This window comes from Amblyomma mixtum, chromosome 3 (assembly GCF_055824585.1).
Source record: "Amblyomma mixtum isolate Tamu chromosome 3, ASM5582458v1, whole genome shotgun sequence".
In the NCBI taxonomy this organism is placed as follows: domain Eukaryota; kingdom Metazoa; phylum Arthropoda; class Arachnida; order Ixodida; family Ixodidae; genus Amblyomma; species Amblyomma mixtum.
The window spans coordinates 316,105,794-316,123,589 of record NC_143014.1 but is presented as its reverse complement, the minus strand read 5'-3'; the positions used below and the strand labels follow the sequence as shown (position 1 = coordinate 316,123,589).

Here is a 17,796-nt window from a genome sequence, read left to right as displayed (position 1 = left end):
GTTGAACGCTTTGCGTTTTTAGATAACGCACGAACCGTTCCTCGCTCGTGGCTTCGGACAAAACTAGGCTTTTCGTTATTAAACGTTTTCCCGTTTCTGGAGCAATACAGGTCTGCGTAATCTGCCGCCACTTGTACGGTTTTGACATCTGGCCTGTCCTGAATCCAATCCTTTAGGGTTGAAGGAATAGAACAGAAAAACTGCTCAAGTGTAATCTGCGCTAGCACCTTTTCGCGGTCCTCATAAGTCTACACCACGGAGCCAACTCTCTAGAAAGCCCATTAACTTGTAAGCGAACTCGGCATAGCTTTCTTCCGGCTGTTTCCTTGCCTCTCGAAACTTTATTCGAAAAACCTCAGAGGACAACCTGAACTTCTTCAGTAGGCAGGTTTTTACGGACGAGTAATCATCCGCCTCTTTGCAATCTAACCTTGCCAAAACTTCAGCCACTTCCGTTGGCAGCAAGCTCAGAAGCCTTTGTGGCCAGCTCGACTCCACGAAGCCCCCTTTTCTGCACACCCGCCCAAATTTACTAAGTAGAGACCTATGTCTCCCCCCACGCAAAAGGGCTGCAAGAGACTTCGCATGTCCAATTTTGTCGATATATCGACCGCCATGGCTTCCTCGTCCTTCTTAACCTTTTGCTTAAGCATTTCTAGCTCAAGTTCTTCTTTCTTCCGTTTCCTCTGCACCTTGGTCCAAGGATTCTAAACTTTCATCGGCGCCCGCGCCACACTTTTCAATGGCCGAGATGATCTCGGGCTTTCTCATGGCTTTCGTCACCTTTACGCCCAACTCTTCGGCTAAGCGCATTAATTCGGGCTTAACAATCGCAAAAAAATCTAGCTGCTTTCCACCCACTGCCCTTTCTAGTCAGTGCCAGTCTACTTTCATCTTTCAAGCTACCTGGTGAACAAAAGAGACTTTTCAGGCACTCACCGACAACCGCCGCGGAACGCGGAATCGTCGATCCCCACCGCTGCCGCCAGCTGTTACGTTTCGGGCGATTCGACGAACGACGAGCAAGCGGCGACACCGAAGGTTGTCTGGAACGCCTTTATTCCAACTCGGCAGACGGGCAGGAAAGTGCGGCGCAGCGCTCTCCGTGGCGTTTATATAGCATCCCCAGAACGCCAGCGCACGTCCCACTCGGCTCGCCTAGAACGCCGGCACGCGTCCCACTCGGCTGGTCCAGAACGCCGGCGCGCGTCTCACTTCGCTGGCCCAGAACGCCTGCGCGCGTCTCACTCGGCTCGCCCAGAACGTAACAGTGCCTGTACGGCACCCTCGTAGAGATGTACTTTATTTAGAGATGTAAGATAGTACTTTATTCCTGCGACGTAATAAGCTGGTTAAGGTCTTCATGCACCCTTGTTCCTGAACAATCCTTTTTTTCTGCTATAGCTCTGTGCTTTCGGTAAGTATTTGCATGATTGCAAGCGCTGGAGGTTTTAACAATGCTCGCCCAATATGTGGGCGTGTTACTGTGAGTTGACTGAGCACCGAGTGTTAACAAGAGCGCAAAAGCAATAAAGAAAGAATAGCCCTCACTGAATTTTTCGAAGAGCCTCCGCATTTTCTTTGAACGAATCGAGATACCGTAATTTCTGGACTGTAGTACGCACCAGGTGCAAAAGTCTTCAGGGGCAAATTTGGCCTGAAATAGAAAGTTGTTGCTTAGATAGTCCGCGCTCGGTGCATAGTCCGGGGGAACGAATTTCGGCTGAAAATTGGTTTCTTAGATTGTCCGCTGATGATTCAGGGAAGCAGCCCATCTTTTCTTTCGGTGTTTCAAGGAAGCTACCGACACCCGTGAACTTTTTCATCGACGTCAAATTCTTTCGCTTCTGCTCGGTTCGACTTGACTACCTCGGGCACGCTCCACTTCACGTGAGCTCGAACGCTTTCGCAAAGGCGCTTCCTCTTTTTGTAGGGTAATGTAGAAGAACTTCTTGCTGGGCGAGTTGGTGCATAGCTTTCTTGGGATGGCGTTGCGCACACGAACAAACGTACACAGGAAGAGGCAGAAGACAGAAAGAGCGCAAACTATCAACTAGATTTATTGCTTTCGCAACAGAATATATATGCAGCATACACACGTGCAAAACAGAATAGGGAGAGGGAAAGAAAGGACAGGGGGGAAGGGGATATCAAGTCAGGCCTGCATAGGTCAGCGAAAGCTACGGATAAAATTCCTTTCCCTATCATATAAGGTGACCGAGGTATCGCTAATACAATCTCCGCCTTTTTCCCTGATGTGGAAAGCTTCTAAAAGTTCGCGGGCTATTTTGCTTTTGCTCTTGCCCAGAATCTTGATGTAATTGAGCATCGGCTCACAACCAGAGCATGAAATGCAATGGGCAGGCAAGTTCGCCCCGTCTCTTTTTCTTACAGATAGAGCATGCTCCCCTGCGCGCTCATTTATGCAGCGTCCAGTTTGGCCGACATACACGCGTCCACACTTGAGCGGGATTTGATACACCACGCCCGTGGCACATTTGACATATTGTTCTGCATGTTTTATTGTACATGCGCTCCGTGGGGCTCCTTCCTCAGCGATCCTGGGGCATAACCCAGCAAGCTTTTTTGGAGCGGAAAAAACCACCGGAACACCATGCCTGTTTGCCACTTTTTTTAAATTGTGGGCGACTTTGTGCATGTAAGGAAGCACCGTCGGCTTCGCACTCCGCAAGCGCTCAAGGTCACAGCTATGCTTGCCTTTCTTTGTCTTCTGGAGAAGGTTCTCGGCTACCGCTGTGATGAGCGAGCAGGGGAATCCGGCTGAAAGCAGCCTGGTGATCTGATTATGGAAGCTGGAATGCATTTGATGCTCGCATGATTTGGTTAAGGCTGATTCTAGGCACGAGTTTGCAATTGCTCTTTTCACAATCTTTGAATGTGCAGAATCAAATGGAAGTAGTGCTTTCTGTGCTCGAGGAGCATATTTCCAACAGACATGATGCGAGCCAACCTGCATTTTTATGTCTAAAAACTGCAATGAACCGTTGGTTGGGAGTTCGTGCGTGAAAACCAAGCCTTTGCCATGTTGTCCAAAAAGAGTTAAAACACTGCTAACTGAATCAGTGTAGGTCAGCGTTTTTTGTTTCGAAAAATCAATTAAAAAATCGTCAACATATCTAAAACACTTAAGAACACCGTGGTTAGTAAGCTCTACATTCAAGGAACGGTCAATACCCAGTCAAAAATTCCTTCAGCCTATCGGTCTGAAGGCTGAAGGAACCCGTAATTTAGGCCTGTTGGGCCTGTTGGTGATGGCCTGTCGGGCCTGTTGGTGATGGGCCTGTCGGGCCTGATGGTGATGGACCTGATGGTGATGGACCTGATGGTGATGGACCTGATGGTGATGGACCTGTCGTGTCAGACCTGTTGGTTCTAATGGCGTCGGCCTGTTGGCACAGATCCTGCTTGCAGGTATCGGGATAGTGTTAGGCCTAATGAGGGACGCCAGTCCTAATGGCGCACCATAGATAAGTTTTTTCATCACTCAGAAATGTGTGCTGCACATTGCGCATGATAACATAGCTTCTTCGATTAGTGCATCGCAAGCTGTTGCAAAAAGGCAGCGCCTGCTACTAATAATATTTTCCAATTAAGCTGGCCAAAAGGGTCTGTAATGCCCTACGATATATATACTGACAACCAGATTTAGGGCAAACGAAAGCTTTATTATAAAATAGAAACCTGTAAAGAGGAAGATGATCAGCAGTCAGAGCAGCAGAACCGAGGCGAGGCGCGAGATGAGAAGACGACGATCGGCAGCTGAAGCAGCAGAGCCGACGCGCGGCGCGAGACGAGAGCGTGAACTGTTCCGGGACCGGACCTGTCCTTTCCCGCTCTAACCGGCCTTCACAACTGTCAATAAAGGCCGTTACATCTTGGTGGAGGTGCGGGGTAGCGGAGAGGCGTCTTTTCGGGTGATTTTGTTGAGGCGCCAGTAGTCAACGCAAAAGCGGATAGAGCCGTCTTTCTTGGTGACAAGGACGACGGGGGAAGCCCAAGGACTGTGTGATGGTTGTATGACGCCACGCTGCAGCATATCATTGACCTGGGTGTCGATAACCTGGCGTTCGGTGGCCGAGACGCGATATGGGCGTTGGCGCAACGGCGAATGGGCACCAGTGTCGATCCGATGGGTAACAGCTGAAGTGCGACCAAAACGGTGGTGAGAGAAGTCAAACGATGACCGAAACTTATCTAGCAGGGCCGCAAGCTGGGTCTTCTCCGGTGGCGAAAGGTTTGTGTCGATTGAGCCCACAAAGACGGCCTCGGGAACGGGTTGAGGAGACGGTGAGGAGGAAGTAAGTGAAGACACTTGCAGGCGGCAGGAGTCGTCCTCAGAAGGGTCCCAGGCGACGACGGAAGCGAAAGGCTGGACACATCCCAAGCATTCACCACGAAGAAGAGTGGAGGGGCACAGGAATGGATTCGTCAGGGGCAAGGCGCTGCAGCCGGCTGAGACGGCAAGCACGGCGAATGGCAGGGGTAGACAGTGGCGAGAAGCAGAGGAGTCGGACGGGATGAAGATGACAGGGCCGTTGGATCCAGAGTCGCAATGAACAGAGGCGAGCACAGCAGAGCACGGCGGGATCATGACGTCATCAGCCACAGTCAGCTTGGAGCACAAGTTAGTGGAAGCGTTCACAGAGTCGTCGCCGAAGGGAAGAAGGGCGACTTCGGAACGAGCGCAGTCGATGACAACGTCATGTTGGGAGAGAAAGTCCCAGCCTAAGATGACGTCGTGAGACGGCCATGGGAAGACGATGAATTCAACAATATACAGAACGTCCTGAATAGTAACTCGGGCTGTACATGCCCCCAAAGGCGCAATAAGTTGCGAATTAGCGGCGCGAAGCATAGAACCATATAGCGGAGTCATCACTTTTCGTAACTGGCGGCACAATTTCTCACTTAGTACAGATACAGCAGCACTGGTGTCAACAAGCGCGAAAGCATCGGTGCCCTCCACAGAAACCGCGATCAAATTTGTCGGAGAAAGTCGAGGTCTTGAGCTTGGTGACGAGCAAGCAGTTCTTGCCTCCGGAACTGCGGGCACTAGTTTTCCGAAGGGGAAGAGGGACGACGGCGCATCGGGGAAACCGAGCGACGACGCGGAGATGGAGCACGGCGGCGAATAGACGGCCTGAGATCGGAGGAAGCAGTGGTCTCAGAAGGCGAAGTGCGGTGAAAAGGCTGGGGAGGGGCGTAGGCGTAACCTCGAGGGTCAGTATTGGCAGCAGGGGACAACACTTGGCGGCGGCAGGGACGCATCACATGGCCAGGAATGCCGCAGACATAACAAATGGGTAGGTTGTCCGGTGTCCGCCATGGACGGAAACGTTGCGGTGGTGGCCAGGCAGGACGAAATGGTGTCGACTGCGGTGGATGCTGGTACGAAACGAACGTTTCTGGGCGGGGACGCCTGACGGCTTCGGCATAGGTAAGTGGCAAAATAAATTTATACATCATGACCTCCAATTTTTCGTTGCACGTCCCCCAGCTTCTGTGAGAGGTGCATGCGCACGGCTTTCAGTCTCTTCTCTGCGAGCTCCTTTGGTATGTCTCCCATGTAGATATGAAACAGAGCTGCACAATAGAACACAAAATAGGCCACATTTGAACACAACTAGATACATGATAAATGCAAAAGTGAGATTCAGAATTACCACTCTCATTGTAAAAACACAGAAACGAATGTTCGCCATTAAAGGGGCCATGAAGCCTACTTTCGTGCATACCCTTGTTGTAGCATTTAATTCCCAACACATTAAATTACAATACCCAAAACTTTCAGTTGATTCCGTGCGGCAGATATCTTTAAAACGATTTTCGTTTCCTTTGCGAACTGACTGCTTGTCTGGCAACCTCTGATTGCTGACGACACATGGGCCTACCCACTCCGCGTCTGCTGTGTGTTGTTGGATGCATTGAGATGCTTGCATGAAAACCAAAGACAGAGATTACTCGAAACAACGGGCAATGCTATTTATACATTCTGTGCAGATATGTCAATTGCACTATCTTTGTCGCAGCAAGATCGGAGAACGCGCACAATGACTTGCCACCAGTCGTTGAGAATGCTAATTTCACAACCAAATAGATAAATCAGGTTACTGGCAGAATGGATCTTAGCGAGAGCCACACAAACAGTGTGGAGATTTCTGAAAGTGCTGTGATAGAGCCTGCATGAAGAAACGTATGGGCATAACACACCTTGCAAAAACTAAACGTCACTTTTGCCCGACTTTGCAGTTTTGGATGCAATAAGGACATTGCAGTTGTTACAAACCTCGGATACAATGAACGGGATCTCCATGACTATCACGCTTTCTGTAAGTGAGCGCGACTGTATTTGGCTGAAGCAAAGTTTGATTGCCTAGGTGTTACTCAAAGCAAAGAAAAAAAAAGCACTAGCACCTTTCAGAGAAGACTTTTTCCGGTGTAAGTGCCGGTTTCGCCTCTGTTCTGCCAAGAGACTGGCACTTATTTGAAAGCACGCCAGTCACGCTGCGTCTCTTCAGCTCATCAGGTGTCCAATACACCTGAGTAGCACCGCGGCAGAACATTGAGTCTGTTGGTGCTCTCAGGAGCATCTGCCAGGCACCAGGCTCCATCCAGAGCCCACTGCCTGCATAGACCTGCAGCAAACGTGGAGAATTTCGCATTTGTACACATTAACAGCAATGAATCAAGGGATTTTAAATATTTCATAACTTAAAACAAACAGCTGAAAAACATAAAAATTATGTAGGCATGAATGCACTCTTTTACAGCGAGCAGTGTCCAAAATCAGTAGATTTTTTATTTCTAGCCTTATAATTCGAAAAAAAAAGAAATTGCTTGCGTGCAACATGAAATATATAGCACAATCTTCTGACAGTTCTAGCTTCTCTTCATTCCGAGTCAAATACCGCCAAAAGTTGAAATAATGTTCTCTGCCCCAATTCAAACAAACTTCAGAAATGAGAATAAATTTCACATACCAACAACTAGGCATACCTGACAGAACAAGGCAGCCTCCTCATGATCAAAAATTATTTGTGTACTAAGAATTTCCTCAGGACAAGAATAACTGCAGACCCATTATGGCATCGTCAGGTAATGAAGTACAAAAATGACAAATTAGAAATGCTGACCTGTGCCTTACATGATATTGTCTGAAACCACACATCTATGCTTTGCACACTACCCTTTTCGGCACACTTACTGGGACTAGTATAAGTTTCTACTGTAAGCTAGCATCATCCTCTAAACTGTACCCATTTCACTATGTACCAGCTTCAATTTAATTAAGAATCATTCACTCACTCTACTATGGTATTTGATACACTATATGACTTAAGAACACGCACAATCACCTTTCCATCATCCCTAGCAGAACCTATCACAGTGTCCTGCCCACCAGGCAGCTGGAGCTGGCAGTCCGCGGCGCTCTCCATCTCCTCGGCTGAGCATACTTTTTTGACAAGAAAAGGAAGTACACAAATATCAATGCACCTCAGCAGCACATATAAGCAAAAAGCAAACTGAGTTCAGTTTGACATTGTGGGCTATCAAGTAAATGAAAAAAATTAAGTATTTTGTTCTCAAGGTAACAGTGAAAGCTTTGCACAGTAGAACCTCGCTGCTGAGTTGATGGGTGCTGCATTTTCCTGGCTGCTACACATTGTAGTGGTCTAGATCTGGCATGATGAGAATAGGGTTCCATGCATTATAAACCCTGCTGTTCGTTGCATTGTAACTTCGGCCACATTCCTACACAGTAATACTTGTGAAATAACACCCCATGCCAGCCTAAATGAGAAACGGTGGCGGTCATATGTTTACTTCTAAAGCAGCTTTACTTGGCCTGGCATGTCTAGCACCACTGTGTTAGGCAGACGGCATTCAGACAGGCTGTGCCATCATCATCAACAGTGGTTGCACTTTTTTGAAGCAGTAGCTTCACTGCTACAGGTGCACGGCTGAGATCGCCATGTACGCAACATGACCTTCAAGTCTGCCACAAATAAAATAAACAAACAAATAAACCTCACAATCAGTGGGATTCAAACTCAGGTCCATTGGGCGAGAGCCAGGTGCGCTAACCACTAAGCTTCAGACCCACGGTGTGACAATTCAATAAAACTGGAGATATACAGGGTGTCCCAGCTAAAAGTAACCAAGCTTGTTAAAAAGAGGATGATCCCTAGCCGAGTGAGACCAACTGAGGGTTGTTGATAGTCACGTGTCCTAGTCTGCAGTATTTTTTTATTATGCAAACGTGATTAATTAGCAAAGACTAATTAGCTAACTTTTTAATTATTGCTTTCAGGAAGAAATTGTCAATGCAGGAGTTGTAGATCCCATAGAAAAATAATCGTTTGCCTTGTTTGCAGCTAAGTACCACTGATACAACTTCTTTTATCTGACTTAAAAGAAAGCCCGCGAAATACAAAAAGAACCACGTGATAGGGAAGCAGTTACAGCGCTCCCAAACGAGCGATCAAGCAACGACATCCGCTTATGTTTGCAACGCTGTCCCGTACAGCTTTTGGCGTCTTGAGGAGGTGGCGAGATATGCACCAGGAACTGCTTATGTGTCATGGAAAGTGAGCGGGTGCTGCTTTTCAAGGAAGTGAAGCGCGGCTCGCATGGAGCGCTTTTTCACGCGTAACCTCGCCTCGAGTGATAGGAATGTGGCCGTGCCGCTAACTTGCACCGTCACGCGCTGAAGAAACGGTCGCCCTAGCGCCGATGCGAGAGTTAATTACGTATATCTCGCAACCATCACAAAACGCCGAACCCCGTTCGGGACAACGTTGCAAAGATAAGCGAATGTCTTTGCTTGGCTGGTCGTCTGGGAGCGCTGAAACTGCTTCCCTATCACGTGGCTCTTTTTGTATTTCGCGGGCTTTCTTTTAAGTCAAATAAAAGAAGCTGTATCAGTGGTACTTGGCTGCAAACACGGCAAACGGTTATTTTTCAAAGGGATCTACAACTCCTGCATTGACACTTTCTTCCAGTAGGCAATAATTAAAAAGTTAGCTAATTAGTCTCTGCTAATTAATCATGTTTGCATAATAAAAAAAAATACTACAGACTAGGACACGCGACTGGCAACAACCCTCAGTTGGTCTCACTCGGCTAGGGATCATCCTCTTTTTTACAAGCTTCGTTACTTTTAGCTGGGACACCCTGTATATGTGCTTCTTGTATACTAACTGCTAGGTTACACAGCCGCTCATGCAATATCATGGTAATTTGTGATTCGAGCGATTCATGATTGATCAGTGACAGGCGATTTCGAGAGGAGTTTGAAGAGGAATAACAAGAGGAAGACGAAGAATACAAAGAGGAAGATTAGCGCTCCACACGCAGAAAATCTAACACCACGGGTATAGGAAAAAATCAGCTGTGGTTTAGCTTCGGTTAAACCTGGTGAGAAGCAGTAGTTTCACGTAGCTACGTGCGGCAAAGTCCAAAGAAACAACAATCTTTCAACAAGCCGAGAAACTAGAAACAAACAAAGCTTTGCAAAGCGCAGCCACATGAAGCTACCGCTTCTCGCCATGTTTAATCAGAGCTAAACCACAGCTAATTTTTTCTTCACCTATCCTTGTTTCTTTGTAATTGTGCTGCTAGTGTTAGTGTGGCTGGCGCAATAGATTTTGTCCTTCCGCACCTCATCACATCTTTTGTGACTTCTGGATGCACACAGCAGTGGCAACAAAGAGGACGAGGGCTAGCCTCCGCTGGAACCAACCATTATGTTGGCTGTAGCGGCATTAGACATTCTCAGAAAGTATGTTTGCAACGATCGCAACAGCCACATAGCCCCGTAAATTCTGGAGAAATGAGTAGTCCTCACCGGACGTAAGAAAATGCAGCAGACAATGCTGCATGATTTTTTCAAGTGCCAGCACTGCAATAAATGTGTTTAGTTCTTCATTCCTGTCATTTTTAAATTTGTCCTACTTCCTGCCTCTAATGTTTCCACGCTCTTGCATTTTTTTTTTTGTAGCAAGAGCTATTGGTCGCAAAGTAGCATTTTCACTGCGGCGGTGGTCACACCGTGGTCACACCGCTTCTTGCGCCGCTGCCTAGCAACCGTTGCCAGATGGAGCCGCGCCATCTGGTGCAACGTCAGAGGAGGAGGAGAGCCAGAGATAGCAGTAGGCACAGCAAGAGACCTCCCAGGTCCACGTATGCATTCACTGGACACCCAGAAATCACGCACAAGGGACCGGGAACAGGACTGCCCACGAGGCTGCTGGCGCGCAGCTAGAGGAAGACCGTCGGCATTGCCTTAACGTGAGCCGACCAACTCGGACCACCCTTATTGTTCTCCCATCCCGCTCATAATACCTGACTCTATCATCACACGCCTTTAACAAGAGCAGAGGGGTTTGTCGTGGGACCTTGTCCCAGACATTACTCCATCCATTCCTTCTGGACTTTCTCGCCCGGCCCAAGTTCTCGCTCACAAGGTGCGAGCCGGTGCAGCGTACACACCGGACATCCCGAGTCGATGGCACCGAACCAGGATCGGCTGCCCCGATTGCCCTGCTGACTCTGTTGATTTGCACCACCTGATCTGGACCTGTCCTGGCACTGCGAGCGTCTGCGCCTGCTACACCTCTGCCTACCACATCCAGACATACGATGACTGGACGGCCCCCAGTACCGACGCCAAGCGCAAGCTCAGTGCCCTGCTAGACTTCATGTCAGAGACCGACACCCTCGCCTTCACCTAACCAACCCACTTCCCCCTTGGGCCTCAGGTCATCCTTGTGATTAAAGATTTATGAATGAATGAGCAGTGGCCTGTATAAGAGGGCGGTTCGTTGAAGCTGTTGTGGCCAGAGATGGAGAGCGAGTCGGAGAGGCTGAAACAAACCAAGCTTAGCTGTTGGAACGAAACAAGGCAAAGGCGACGAGACCGAGGAAGAACATGCAGAACGTCTGAATAAGCGACGCCGTGAAGATGCAGCTCGACGAGTTCGCCTAGCCTCTGAAGGTCCATTACCTCTCGCTACGTATGTCTGGCATAGCTGAGCTAAGCCACAGCCAATTTTTTTTAGTCCCATGAGGAGTACATCAGCAGGGTTATGCTGTATTAAAACTTGTACAAACATTAATACTATGAGAAACACATCTCAGTGAAGAGTTGATCGGCTGCTACACTAACAGTAGTAAAGCTTTTTGACGGGCTAGTTGGTACATATTCATATTTGAAAGGGTGTGCGCTAAAAAAGACGTACACAGGAAAAAGATAGAGACGACAGGAAAGAAGCGCAACTTCCAACTTTAATGACGACAAAAGAAGCCAGGCGCACATATATATCCGCTGATAAACAGATATGAGCTGCGTGATGGAGCGTGACCCCATCAACCAAACATAAGACAGCGCAAGAAATGCATATCTAAGTGACATTAAAAGAAACACAAGAAAGTGAACATATCAAACACCTGCCGAGGTAAGGTAAAAAAGTGGGATTTGTATCGGCTGACAACAATGCATAACAACATGGGAAAACAGAGCTGTATGAAAGATGACACTGAAAAAGAGGATAACACCATAAAAAAGGCTAACAACATGACGAAATTTTTAACAAAGAACAAGTGAAAGATGGAGATAAAAACCGTGTAAAGGGTGGTAAATAAAGGCACATTGGAACATCTAAAAGGACACTAAAACATAGAGAGGCGAACGGGTTAATAGTCTAGATGTACCCATCCAGAAAGGCAAGTTCATTTCTAGACAGGTTAATGGAAGGCGTGCTAACGCACTTGTCTTTCCTGAGGTGAATAAAAAAGGCCTCGATTACTTCTCTTTCTGTCTTGTCCTGAGCCTTAGCTAGAAACTTGGTTTCATTAAACTTGGGGTAGCAGTTCTGGCAACTGCTGCAGTGTAACGGAAGGTTACCTCCAGACCTGTTCTCCATGGTGACGTTGTGCCTGCGGGCGCGCTCATTGAAACATTTCCCGGTTTGACCCACATACACTTTGCCGCACGTCAAGGGAATCTCGTACACAACATTGGCAGTGCATTGTGTGTACACGGTTTGATGCTTGATATTACAGGCCTTTTTAACACGCTTCCTGGTCACCATCGGACATAATTTCGCCAGTTTGCAAGTAGCCGAAAAAACCAGCCTAACCCCGTGACGAGACGCAACTTTCTTTAAATTGTGTGAAAGACCATGCAGGTAAGGTATAACCTGCACAGGTTTCCGTTCTGTTTGATGTTTAGCATGCTCCGAGGCGGTCAAAGGAGCTGAGACCGGATGCCTCGAAATATTCTTTTCAGGTAAAACGCATAAGCCTGCTTGTCCACCACGTGCCATTGTGTCTGAAAGGGATACGTGGCAAAAAGTTGTGGGTGACTTCCTTCGGTGCCAACTGGACAGAATAGCTGGCGGTGACCCTTACCGCGTTCGAAGCTCAAAGGAAGTGGTGCAGGTACTGGAGGGAGGCAAGGTATCGGCCACAACTGGTTTTTCAATTGACGTTGAGGACTTATTTTACTCTGTGCCTCACGACGGGTTGTTGGATGCTGTTCGTGAACATTTGGAAGAATTTGGCGAAGTCAGGTTTCAAAATTCTGCCGGTGTCACAACTGAAAAATTTCTGGACCTACTATTGTTTTATTTGGATTCCACTGTTATTTGCTTCCAGGATGAGTTTTACTTGCAAAAAGCCGGAATTTGTATAGGTTCCTCAGTCGCACCGGTCTTATGCGAAATTTTTCTGGCGTCATTTGACCGGCGCCTTGAAGCTAGCTTGAAGGACACAGGGATAACACGTATTTTCAGATACGTCGACGATTATCTTGTCCTTCTTAACGCACCTCCATACTGTGCTGCTGATACACTTGTAGTCCAAATTCTCACTACCTTCTGTTCTTCATCGAGGGGTCTAAAATTCACGCATGAACGAGCAGATCATGATCGACTCCAGTTTCTTGACTTACAGCTTATTTTTACAAATGATCATGTGTGTTGGTCTTATCAGCCGCACTCAAAGAAGTCACTTTTGCCCTATGATAGTGCCCACTCCAAGCTGGTAAAGCTTGGCATAGTATCTCTTTGCATGAAATCTGCATTAGAAAAATCCTGCGGCCACAAGATAGGTGAAAGTTTCCAGTGCCAGATCGACCGAATTTCTGCTGCAGGTTACCCTGCAAATCTGGTCACGAACATGTCTGAAAACCTTTTGCAAAAAATTAAAAACTCGGAGCATGCTAAACATCAAACAGAACGGAAACCTGTGCAGGTTATAGGTACCTTACCTGCATGGTCTTTCACACAATTTAAAGAAAGTTGCGTCTCGTCACGGGGTTAGGCTGGTTTTTTCGGCTACTTGCAAACTGGCGAAATTATGTCCGATGGTGACCAGGAAGCGTGTTAAGAAGGCCTGTAATATCAAGCATCAAACCGTGTACACACAATGCACTGCCAATGTTGTGTACGAGATTCCCTTGACGTGCGGCAAAGTGTATGTGGGTCAAACCGGGAAATGTTTCAATGAGCGCGCCCGCAGGCACAACGTCACCATGGAGAACAGGTGTGGAGGTAACCTTCCGTTACACTGCAGCAGTTGCCAGAACTGCTACCCCAAGTTTAATGAAACCAAGTTTCTAGCTAAGGCTCAGGACAAGACAGAAAGAGAAGTAATCGAGGCCTTTTTTATTCACCTCAGGAAAGACAAGTGCGTTAGCACGCCTTCCATTAACCTGTCTAGAAATGAACTTGCCTTTCTGGATGGGTACATCTAGACTATTAACCCGTTCGCCTCTCTATGTTTTAGTGTCCTTTTAGATGTTCCAATGTGCCTTTATTTACCACCCTTTACACGGTTTTTATCCCCATCTTTCACTTGTTCTTTGTTAAAAATTTCGTCATGTTGTTAGCCTTTTTTATGGTGTTATCCTCTTTTTCAGTGTCATCTTTCATACAGCTCTGTTTTCCCATGTTGTTATGCATTGTTGTCAGCCGATACGAATCCCACTTTTTTACCTTACCTCGGCAGGTGTTTGATATGTTCACTTTCTTGGGTTTCTTTTAATGTCACTTAGATATGCATTTTTTGCGCTGTCTTATGTTTGGTTGATGGGGTCACGCTCCATCACGCAGCTCATATCTGTTTATCAGCGGATATATATGTGCGCCTGGCTTCTTTTGTCGTCTCTATCTTTTTCCTGTGTACGTCTTTTTTAGCGCACACCCTTTCAAACTACACTAACACTGATGGCTAAAAAGATAACTGGTGAAATAATGAGGGCTAAGTGACAAGTGACAACCGTGGCCGCAGTGGCTCAGTGGTTATAACGCTTGGCTGCTGACCCAAATGACGAGAGTTCGATCCAGCTGCGGCAATGGAATTTCGATGGAGGCGAAGTTCCAGGGGCCCGTGTGCTGTGCGATGTCAGTGCACGTTAAAGAACCTCAGCTGGTCGAAATTTCCGGAGCCCTCCACTACCACGTCCCTCATAGCCCGAGTCGCTTTGGGACGTTGAACCCCCATAAACGAGCCTTAAAGACACAGCAGAACACTGCGGAGCGAGAGCAGTTCAGAAAAATCGCATATCCTGCCAAAAATGAAAGGGGCAGTACAGCAAGCCTCATAGGCAATGCAAAAAGAAAAAAAAAAGACGCCAGGTTCAATTAACTGCGCATCTGCTGAAGGACAGCAGGAAAACTGTGCCAGAAAACTTTTCAACCTGTACACGGTACAACGCCTAACAACTGTGAATGTACCAGACAACCAGAATAATGCTAATATATTTTGTTAATTCACAATAAAGGGGATGTCAATCAATTAAAAAGCTTTTAATTATTAGATAACTATGGGAAAGAAACATGAAGCTTAATGAAAAGGCTTGAAATGCAACTGAAGGCAGGACGGCAAGCTATCGAAAGGTATAGATGTAATCACACAGTAGAGTAGGAGAGCGACACAAAGTAGAGATAAAAAGTACAGAAAGAAATGGGGCCTGGGAAGGGTATGTAACCAATTTCAAGAAAGGTCAATGTAGCACATACAGTCAAAGTTAGGGGCACAGCAGAGATGGTGGAAGGATGAGAGTAGAAGTTCCAGGGGATAAGGCGCCCTCAAGTGGCACAGGACAGGGTTAACAGGCGCTCATTGGACAAATCCTTTGTTTGCAGTGAACAGTTTCTTAGGCCGATTTGATTATGAAAAATAAAAAATGGCATGCATCACAAGAAGGTTCGCTCACCAAACTCGTCTGGCCCACTGCCACTCGCCCCATCGATGGATGTCATTGCTGGGGCCAGTTCTGTGAATTAGGTTTAGTTAGAGTTCATGTCCTTACACCAAAATGCACATCAAAGGTACCGTAAAAACCCGCGTATAATACGAGGTTTTTTTCCCATAATTAGCGTCCTAAATTTCCACCTCGTACTATTTGCGGATCCGAACAAAAATTTTCGAAGTTGCTCGATGTTTTGGTTTCGTTTTTGCGGCGTGGCTATGGCTTCGCTTCGCTATTGGCGCGTGGCTACGGCTTGGCTTCGTTACTCTCGACAAATGACGTCACGACGTCGTTTCTTTGTTGATCCGTTGGGTGCGCCGGGGGGTCGCGGTGTGCCGTGCGCCTGTTGACAACACACGTGCTAGCATGTAAGGCACGCTTCGTGAAGTGGATATTGTTTTAGAGAGCACGATGTCACGGTCTCGAAAACAGTACTCGGCTACTTTCAAGCGATTTTGGCTGCGGAGAACATCGGCAACGGTGCGGCCGGGAGGCAGTTTGGTGTCGTCGAAGGAAGCATTCGTGGATGGCCACAACAGAAAGAAGCCCTTTTCGTGTGCAGCGGAATGCGACAAAGCTTTCGCGGCCGTTTGATGGTTGTGTAAACAAACCGTTCAAGGACGCAGTCAGGCGGTGCTACGCAGAGTGGATGCACTCAGGTGAGCCTGCAGTGATGCCAACCGGGCGGCTGAAGCGGGCTTAAGAAGTGCAGCATCTCGAACGCCCTCGATGGCACGGAAGATGAGTACATTTGGGATGATTTGTCGGACAAAGAAATGTTCGAAGAAAGCGCTACTGAAGAACAAAGTAATTGAAGTGAAGTGCGGGATGCGATTTGAATAAATGTCTTCTATGAGCTTGTGTTACTCGTATTATACGCGGGTGAAACTTTTTTTCCCATTTCGCGTCTCTAAATCTTAGCCCCGTATTATATTCGGGTTCGTATTATACGCGGGTTTTTACGGTATATTCACACAACGGATGAGGTCGCAAAAAGATCTCTAGCATCACCTCAAGTAAAGGCAGTGTCCGCATGCTGAAAGCATTCACACATGAGATGAAAACAGCAGATCTTGTCTTAATAGAAAAAAAAACGCCCTCCTCTTTCCATCTGCAGACACCAATTGGTTGGCGTCAATTCGTGACGTCAAGCCACATAATGCACAGTTCACCCTCAAGATTTGCAATTCAGTCCACCGTGCGAATTCACCTTAAGATGACTTCCAAGAGCACTTACTTTAAGCTCTAAGATATACATGCATGGTGACACCTACAACATGCAATTTGATGAAGTAGCTTAGCTAAGAAAAAAGGGATGAGCAGCACACATGTGAGCTACTCAGGAACAAGAACCAGAGCTAATGTTTTAAACAGTTACTAGGCACATTACCATAGCATGAAAATGCACACACACCTCTCAACTGGCATGTTAGAAATACAAAACACTTCAGTAAACTATCTACACAACAATAGCACACCTTGCAAACATACACCACCTGGACTTTGTGTTTCCCAAATATAAGACATTCATTTTGTGCACAAAATTGCAACAAATAAACAAAGTAGCAGTGCCACCTAATTGGCCATTTAGAAACAAGGAGCACAGGTATTATGAACAGCAGAGTTAGTTGTTGGCCTGGTTAGCATCACTGATTTAAGTTCATAGTTTTCCAGCCCTACGGAACACACACACATACATGAGCCGCCACGGCAGTTCAGTGGTTATGGTGCTCGGCTGCTGGCCTGTTAAGACACGGGTTCTATCCTGGCCGCGGTGGTTGCATTTCGATGGAGGCAAAATGCTAGAGGCCCGTAAATGCAAACTGCATGCTGGAGATCTAAAGAATGAGGACAGGTTCCAAACTTGTCAAGCACTGCAGTGATTGTACAGAGATTTTCAAGTGTGAAGATCCTTAGCAGAAGCAAGCCACTTGTGAAGGGACAGAGACGCATCATATTAAAAAAGCTGGTTCACAATGTGCGAGCAATACTTCAGTTGTATCATATAACACAGAAATGATGTTTCTTTCATAGTTTTGATGATAAAGGTGTGATAAGTTTGTTTTTTTCCTGCTCCGCTGGTCTGAAGCAGTGTCTGCGCCGTTAAATAACCAGTTGTCAGTGAGTGCTGTGTTTTATCCTTCTTCCCAACTTCAGTAAAACGGCAAGTTGAAGAAAACAGCGCAGCAACAGGCACAAGAAAGAAGATGGGACAGGTGCTGACTAGCAACTGAAGGTTTATTGAAAAGGAACACATAAAATATACTCTCTTCACAACCAAGAGCGTGCATGAACGAACAACACTGATAAGCTATCAACTTCAGTCATGGTGGTCAAGATTCAACAGTTCACAGCCATGAACGGCCATCCGTCCTTGTTAATGATTGTGAACTATTGTATCCTGACCACCATGACTGAAGTTGACAGGTTATCAGTGTTGTTTGCGCAGCTCATGCACGCTCTTGGTTGCGAAGAGAGTATATTTTATGCATTCCTTTTCAATAAACCTTCAGTTGCTA

The 17,796-nt window shown here is 46.9% G+C and overlaps 1 protein-coding gene across 1 annotated transcript; it reads right to left on the bottom strand.

Annotated features, from left to right (window-relative positions):
• Nucleotides 1-3,665: 3,665 nt before the first annotated feature.
• Nucleotides 3,666-17,529, bottom strand: LOC149355698 (uncharacterized). Its single transcript, XM_089583986.1, has 4 exons — nt 15,242-17,529; nt 7,377-7,474; nt 6,436-6,656; nt 3,666-5,604 (listed from the first exon to the last, which is right to left on the bottom strand). The coding sequence occupies exons 1-4, from the start codon at nt 15,285-15,287 to the stop codon at nt 5,484-5,486; spliced, it is 486 nt and encodes a 161-aa protein (XP_089440112.1). The 5' UTR covers nt 15,288-17,529; the 3' UTR covers nt 3,666-5,483.
• Nucleotides 17,530-17,796: the final 267 nt, after the last annotated feature.

Excerpts from the sequence above, each read along its gene's own strand:
- LOC149355698 (XM_089583986.1), bottom strand. The coding sequence starts at position 15,287 with ATGACATCCATCGATGGGGCGAGTGGCAGTGGGCCAGACGAGTTTG. Across the intron at positions 6,657-7,376 it reads CTGCTAGGGATGATGGAAAG|GTCTATGCAGGCAGTGGGCT; the intron begins GTGATTGTGCGT and ends CGTTTGCTGCAG. Across the intron at positions 5,605-6,435 it reads GAAAAAGTCTTCTCTGAAAG|CTCTGTTTCATATCTACATG; the intron begins GTGCTAGTGCTT and ends TCTATTGTGCAG.